The sequence below is a fragment of the Engraulis encrasicolus genome, chromosome 17 (assembly GCF_034702125.1).
Source record: "Engraulis encrasicolus isolate BLACKSEA-1 chromosome 17, IST_EnEncr_1.0, whole genome shotgun sequence".
NCBI lineage: Eukaryota > Metazoa > Chordata > Actinopteri > Clupeiformes > Engraulidae > Engraulis > Engraulis encrasicolus.
The window spans coordinates 32,051,852-32,060,413 of NC_085873.1; the positions used below are offsets into that span (position 1 = coordinate 32,051,852).

An 8,562-nucleotide genomic window follows, 5' to 3' on the forward strand; every position below is an offset into this window, starting at 1 on the left:
TCCTCTCTCACTCACATTCTCTCTCTTTTTCTCTCTTCTTGTCTCTCTTTTTTCCTCTTCTCTCTCTCTCTCATCTCCCCCTGTCTTTCTCTCTTTTTCTCTACCCCCTCTATCTCCTCTCTCACTCACATTCTCTCTCTTTTTCTCTCTTCTTGTCTCTCTTTTTTCCTCTTCTCTCACTCTCTCTCTCTCGCACATCTCCCCTTGTCTTTCTCTCTCTTTCTCTACCCCTCTATCTCCTCTCTCTCTCCCTCTTTATCCCTCTCACAGGTATCTAAAGCCGGATGTTGAGAAAAAGTCGAAGCACAAGACAGCGGTGATTAAAAAGACCCTTAACCCTGAATTCAACGAGGTACGGCAGGCTTGCGCACATACACACATTTTTTTTCTCTCTCTCTCTCTCTCTCTCACTCACACACACTCTCTCTCTCTCTCTCTCTCTCTCTCTCTTACACACACACACACACGCACGCACACACACACACACACACACACACACACACACACACACACACACACACACACACACACACACACACACACACACACACACACACCACTCTTCCCCCTTATCTCATGAATAAAGCCCTCCTTATCATTAACCCTTTAACCTCCACCATATCCATATCACACAGGTACCTTTCCCCCATATCCAGTAACACCCCCCCCCTCACACACACACACACACACACACACACACACACACACACACACACACACACACACACACACACACACACACATCATTAACTCTGTCTCCATCCACCATATCCATATCATACAGGTACCTTCCCCCATATCCAGTAACACCCCCCCCACACACACACACACATCATTAACTCTCTCGCCATCCACCATATCCATATCATAACCAGCCCCCCCACACCCCATCCCCACCACATCAGTAACCACCCCCCACCTCCATCTTTAACTATTCATCATGCACACCATGGCATGGCCTCACACCCCCCCCCCCCCAGCCCACCCCCACCCCCCCCCCCCCCCGCCAACTCCAATCAGTGTCCTCCACTACATCCTTATGTGCAGGGCCGCTGACGGCTTTGACTGGGCCCAGGACATCTGAGTCATCTGAAGTCATCTGAGAGGGCCCCCCCACCCAATGCATTCAATGTAATGAGAACCCAATTATGGGCCACCCATGTCCTTGGGCCCGGGACAACTGACCCCTTTGCCCCCCTTGCCAGCTTCCCTGCATAGAGGTACCTCCCCAATATCAGTTACCTCCCCCATATCAGAACCCCCACACCCATCTATCTGCCAACTCCGCAGCACCACCATTTTAATCACCGCCCTCCACAATATCCATATCATAGGGGTGTTCATATCAGTACCCCTATAGCACTAGAAGCAGAAACTAGAAGCACTCAGAGAGCGCAGACCTCCGCCATTTGAATATGTCTTTCACCCTGTTTTTCTGCCTTCTTTTTTGGAGTTCCCGCAACTCAATTTCTGGTCACTAGGGGCGTCTAGATTTATAGGCCAGCAATGCTGAAAAATCTTTGAAAAGGTCCTGGTTCCGGTTCGTGATCCTGATCACCACCAGAATGTAGTCACTTGTTCCTTGGGTCATTACCAACAACTCCACAAAATTTCAGCCAAATCCGTTCACAAGTTTTTGAGTTATCCTTCTGACAGACAAACAAACAAACAAACAGACAGACGGACAGACAAACAGACAAACCAACGCGACCGAAAACATGACCGCCTTGGCGGAGGTAATAATTAAAGAGTCAATGTCGACCAGTGAGTACATTCAAGCGGCCATTGTTGTCTGAAACAGCTGTCACGTTTCACTTATTTTCCCCCTGTCCAGTACATTTACACTCTGACTAAATCCAAGGATGAATTACTGCACGGGTCTACTGGACCCATTGCTTTCTTGTTGTCTGGCCCAGGGACCCATGCAGTTATAATCCCTCAAATCCTGTCATCCTAATTGGTTTGGGCTGCGTGCCGGTTCGGGAGCAGGCTACGGTAAATCTGAAGGTCCTGCAGACCCTTGTGTAAGCTCATGAAGCTGAAGGGAAAGAGTCAGATACATCTTATTAGCTATGACCATATAGATAGAACTAGTGTACCTATACCCAACTGCTCAGTATCGGCCGATACCGATACCATACCGATACTACTCTGTTTGAAATTTATATACAGTATGAAGAGCTGCATAGGTACTTGGATGTAACATCATTGCTATCATGGCTTTGTCAGGCTGCTGCCTACCTTTGTGAAACAGGAAAAAGACAAATACTGTATAAAGTGAATCAAGTAGAACTTCTTAGAATTTTTAAATGCCTCTGATATAACATGATTAAGATCAAGGCTGCATTCACGTGTCATATGAGCATATAAATGGTATCAGTGCCCTATTTGTTGGTACTCGCCGATACCGATACCACCATTTTAGTGCAGTATCGGGGCCCCGGCCGATACTGGTATCGGTATCGGTGCAACACTAGATAGAACATCTTTTTTATAGAACACCTCCATCCTATTCAACCCCTGGCTTATCTGACATTATCCTGGCATAGAGATGTGGCGTAGAGTTGTCGTGGTGTTGGGTAGAGTTGTGGTGTAATGATGTGATGTGGTGTTGTGATGTAATAGTAGTTAGAGTATGTTATAATTCTGGTGCGATGTGAGTTGTGGTGTAATGATTGTGTTATGTTGTGGTAGTATCCTATTATGAAAATGTTTGATGTTATGATACGGTGTTAGTGATGTGCTTTTGTGGTTTATTATTTTAATACATGGCTTGATGTCATTTTGTAGAATGTGCCGTTCACTTAAATGGGGCTCCCCAACGTTCGCACGTCTGTTATTTCTGAATGACAGATGTCTTGGTATAACAGACTGCTGTCAATGGCAACGAACAGAATGTCTGTTAGCGACGTCAGTTGATCTTGACACTTGGAAAACTGCTAAAATGCACAGCAATTGCAGAATCTAGGCCAGAAATGTGTTACGTTATCCCTTACATAATGTGTTGTTGTGGTATGATGTGATGTGGTACGATATCATTGCTATGATGTGATGTTATGATAGCATGATATGTTATTGCTATGATGTGATGATAGCACACCATGTTATTGCTTTGATGTGATAGTGTGATATGTTTTGTGATAGGACTGTATGCGGTTGCTATATACTGTACCATGTTATTATTGCATTGGTGTGGTAATAGCACAGGACCCTGTTTCTCGTAAGCATTGTTGTTAACCAGCTGGCAACTTAGTAGGTTGCCAATGGGAAAATGCATTGCAACCAAGTAAGTTGCTAACTTACCCAGCAATGACGCTGTCGAGAAACGCACTCCAGAATTAACATGTCAATAGCGCCAATTAGCGACACCATCAGGGGTGGAGTTTCACGATGGTGCCAATGTGATTATGTGATTGTGTTTTGAGATAGGACTGTATGCTGTTGCTGTGATGTAATAGCAAGATATGTTACTGTTGTGATGTTACGGTGTTAGAGGTCTAAGGCTGCAATAATTCAAGCCAGCGATTCCTCTTTTGCAGGTTTTAACCTTTTCTAAGACCTCTCTCTCTCTCACACACACACACACACAAACACACTGAGCCTGTCAGAGAGTCAGACGTGTTTGGTGCACAAATAGCTTCTTCTATTAATCCTCTCCTCCATCTCTCTCTCTCTCTCTCTCTCTCTCTCTCTCTCTCTCTACAGAGACACCTTACTCTCTCGCTGCACACACACACATGCACACACACGCACACGCACACACACACGCACACACATTTTATGAGCCATTAACTTTGACATTTACCTTTAATCACAGATGCAATCACTCTTCATCTCTCTCCCTCCCTCCTCCTTATCGTCCCCCATCTCTCTCTGTCTCCCTCACTCCTCCTCCTCCTCCTCGATCGCTCTCTCTCTCTTTTCATCTCTCCGTCCCCTCCATGTCTCTTTCCCTTTGCCACTGCCTTGTGTCTCGCCATCTCTCCATCCCTCCACCTCCTGTCTTTCTCTCTCTCTCTTCAGCTGTCTCCCTCCACCTCTTCCCTTCCTCCCTCTTCCTCTCTATATCTACAACTCTAGCTCTGTCTTTCTCTCTCGCTCTGTCTATCTGTCTGTCACTCTCTCAGGAGTTTATGTATAAAATCTCTGAGTAAGTTGCTGTATCTCTGTGTGTGTGTGTGTGTGTGTGTGTGTGTGTGTGTGTGTGTGTGTGTGTGTGTGTGTGTGTGTGTGTGTGTGTGTGTGTGTGTGTGTGTGTGTGTGTGTGTGTGTGTGTGTATGTTTCTGCATACAATGGGAGTTCATCTATTATATCTCTATGTGATTTAATATGTGTGTGTGTTTGTGTGTGTGCGTGTGTGTGTCTGTATGCAATAGGAGTTCAGCTACGAGATCTCCCTGTGTGATCTGGCCAAGAAGACGCTGGAGGTGACTGTGTGGGACTACGACCTCGGACGCTCCAACGACTTCATAGGTGACACACACACACACACACACACACACACACACACACACACACACACACACACACACACACACACACACACACACACACACACACACACACACACACACACACACAGCAGGCAGCACACATGCAAAGATTTTACTTGTAGATTTCTCATCTGCTTTTAATACTATACTACCTCACATTTTTGTCGATAAATTGATGAATGAATTTTAAGTTGGACCATGGATTAGTGGGGTGGATCCTGGATTCTTTAACCAACAGAACACAGCAGGTGAGGGTAAATGGGGAACACTGAAAGCAAACATCTTCTATTAGTGTAAGATAACCCACACGCCACCCACCCAATGCAAAGGAGTGTGTTCAAGTTTGGTCTCCTAAGGGGGCATTGTCCCCTCTTTCTTCTTTCATTTCTGTGACATTTGGTGACGGCTTGCATGAGATATGCACTACCACCATCTACAGTGCCAAGGGAACTCCATTCATTCTCAACTGTAAGACTCCAACGGTCACTTAACTGAAGGTCTCCTAAAGGGGCGTTCACCTGACATCACATGGATCCAGAAAATGCTTGGGCTTGAAGTATCTTACTTTAATAGAAGATGTTTGCTGAAAGTGGCCAGATGCTGCCTTAACAGCGCTCAAAAAGGCAGTGCTTGAACAATGGACACTGGGCACACCAAACAGCCAAAAAAGAAATTGTGAAACTCATACTGATCTGGGGCACAGGCACAGCAAACCAATACCCTGGCACATGCCCCTGTAAAATAGGTCTGGCGACGCCCCTGGTCAATCCATCAAAGTATTATATGCGAGATAGTTGCTATTCGGGGTGAAGGAAATGTAAATACAAGCACAAGATGCTGTGCAATGTAAGCAGTAGCCAACCAATGTTTTGGCGAGATAATGCTAGCCCGTCACTTCCAGTGGGGGCCCAGTGCAGTGCCCTAACTTTTACACAACACTATGCACTGAAGACCCCAGTGGACTGTGTGCACTATGCACTAACCGTCACTGCACTGACACAAGTGAGACACAGCATATATCCAAAGAGGGTGGAATTTTATGTAATCAAGAGGAATCAAAACACGGCCACTCAATGCAAAAGCGTGTGCTCAAGTTGGGTCTCCTAAGGGGTCGTTGTCCATGCCTTCTTATTTTTTTGAGGTGTTTGCACAAGACGTGCGCTACCGCCATCTACAGCACTAAGGGGACTCAACCTCAGGACTCCGAAGGTCTCCTAAAGGGGCGTTCACCCGACATAAAGTGGATACCGGAAAAGAACCAAAATGACGTATCTCTGTCTAGAATATCTCTGATATACTGTATCTTTGGTAGAGTTTGATCACAGAGATTGGTTAGGTCTTTTATGGGAAACAGTCAATAGGGGGCGTTTTGAGTCAGTTTTGAGTCAAATCCGCCATTTTAGAATGAACAGGCAGTCACGTACGCCACTTTGTTATGAACAGTAGCCATAGCAACGTTCTTTGGCCATAGGAAAGAGTGCGGATCTAAGGCTAACGTTAGCATAATATGGCTAGCTACTTTGGCAACTTAAGCCTTATATATAACTAACTGCTGCACTGATTGTGCCAAAAAACCACATGAGATGGTATAAAAATTCATAAATGAAGAATTTCCTATAGCTACATACATTTATTTTTACCATATTATGTAGAAATCCTGTATACATTCCCAATGCACTCCAATGTAATTTGTCCGATATTCATTCTAGAATGGTGGCCACGCCCAAAAATCAAGGGGCAGAATGTTGCAATGGGACGTTGTATTAGCCTTCGCCTCTTGTTAGCATCTTCTTTGGTTTGATGCCCCTGACGACTTTCTGTCTCCTCCTTCCTGCTTCCTATCCAGGGGGTGTGTGTCTGAGCTGCTGGTCTCAGGGAGATGCACTCCGCCATTGGATGGACTGCCTGCGCAACAAGGGCCAGAGGGTGGAGCGATGGCACATCCTAACCAATGAGCTTCCCAAGTCCCTCTATCCCGACCAATGAGATCAGAGAGTCCCTCTATTCCCACCAATCAGCGGCCACAGTCCCCAAATCCTGACCAATAATCTTCCACAGTTCCTTTATTCTGACCAATGAGATGGCAGAGTTCTTCTATCCCTACCAATAATAATCGCCAGGCCTTCTAGCCCGCCTCCTCCATTCTCCTTTGCTGTATTTTTGCGATTGTTGCAGCTTCAACGCAACTCACAAATTCAACACTTCACAAGAATTCTTCGCAGCGCTGGAATTTCACCAATAAATGTGACTTTTCCCAAAAATAAACTACCTTGTCACTGACAAAACAGAGGAAGAAAGTGCCACAGTTTTTAAGTTATTGTGTTCTAATCTCTTCATGATGCAACTCGATATACAAGGTCACTTGTAATGTTAATGCCAAGAAAATGTGTAAGGTGATTTATTTTTGCGAAAGCTGCATTGACTTCATAATATTGTAACACCACAATGAATTCGTGTGGATCACATCGCAAAATCCTAGAGGGTCTGTCTACACACAAACTACACATCGGGTTTGTTTGTGATGTAGCAGTGATGCTTAGGCAGCGTGCATAAGCACTTTGCCAGTTTGATGCATTATGGTTAGAACCAGAATGCATCAAACTGGCAAAGTGTGCATGCGTGCTGCCTAGCAAAAGCATCACTGCTTCATCACGAATGAGCCTATTGTCTCCCCAACTCCTCTAACCTCCTCAGAGTCAACTATTTTGTTGACCAACAATTTGTCAGAGCCCCTCTATCCCAGCCAATGAGATCACAGTCCCCTTGTCCAGGCCAATTAGCTGTCGAAGACACTCTGTCCCGCCCAGTGACCTCATAGACACCATTTCCCAATGTCAAGTGTTCTAGCCTTGATAGCGCATGAAACGCCCAGTGATTGGATACTCCGAGGAGTTCATCAAAGAGTATCCAATCATTGGCAGTTTTACACACTACCAAGACTAGAACACTTGACATTGGGAAATGGTGAGAGTCTATCCCAACCAACATGATTGGCCCCTGTCAGCTTGGCAGTCAGCTTGGCCTCCATGGAGCCATTAGGCCTATTCGACTTCATTGCCAACAGTTGATGTAGTAAAAGCACGTGAGCGAGAACTTGTTGTCACGATGTGAGTGGTAGTAAATATCGCGCATTTAAAGTCGGCCACAAATATGCACGAGACGATGAGCTCGCACCAGTTTGATCTACTAACACACCACGTGTGAGGTGTGGGGGGACAGGTGGGGAGGAGGAGCTGAAGTGGGGAGCAGTGCAAACTTGTGTAGGGGTGTGAGACAAGGCGCCTATACACATGTGAGTGAGTTGTTGGCCAACCAGTAAACGGGCGTGTGACCTCGGCGGCGGTATGCAGACCCTTGCAGACAAGCATCAATGGGGATAAGCAACTGCAGGAGTTGCAAGGTCCGTCTGCAGTCGCATTCATCCAGCGGTAGTTTGGCACCATGTGACATGTCACCTCGCAAGTTGCACAGGAAATCTAACCATCATGCAGCATTTTCATCCAAAATGCATTGCTATCTACATGCGCATGTAGCCGTTGCGGAATCTCGATTGAACCTATTAGGTGCATTTGATTTCCTGCAACGTCTGCATGCGCTTAAAGACAGCAATGCATTCTGGATAAAAATGCATGATGGTTAGAAATCTTGTCCGACTTACCAAATATCAGTCATGTTGCGCTGACGACGTGACCCGAGTCATGACCCGAGTCATGGGATCAATGCGACTGCAGACGGACCTTGCATCTCCTACAATTGCTTACCCCTGTTGATGCTCATTGCATACCACCACCAACTGCCAACTGTGCACCCTTGAACTGGGGTCCGTTTCTTGATTGTTGTCGTTGCTAACCGTCTTAAGACCATCTTAAGACCGTCTTACCATTCCCTTGGATTTAGTGGTGAGCGTCGCTGTCGAGAGAGAGTTGAGTCGAAGGACTTTGATAACGGCGATAGCAAAGACGCTTTCGAGAAACGGACCCCTGGTTGGCCGAAAGTTCTGTGTAGACGCATTGTCCCAAACCCCCCAAAAAGTTTGCACAGCACCCCACTTAAACCCCTCCCCCCCTG

The 8,562-nt window shown here is 46.0% G+C and overlaps 1 protein-coding gene across 1 annotated transcript in view; it reads left to right on the plus strand.

Moving 5' to 3' along the window:
- Positions 1 to 6,717, plus strand: part of doc2a (double C2-like domains, alpha) — a 52,268-nt gene extending 45,551 nt beyond the window's left edge. The window contains exons 10-12 of the mRNA XM_063220915.1: positions 271 to 352; positions 4,378 to 4,474; positions 6,341 to 6,717. Of these exons, the coding sequence (XP_063076985.1) occupies positions 271 to 352; positions 4,378 to 4,474; positions 6,341 to 6,480 (319 nt within the window). The 3' untranslated portion in view covers positions 6,481 to 6,717. The remainder of the gene's footprint in view (positions 1 to 270; positions 353 to 4,377; positions 4,475 to 6,340) is intronic.
- The last annotated feature ends 1,845 nt before the right edge of the window (positions 6,718 to 8,562 follow it).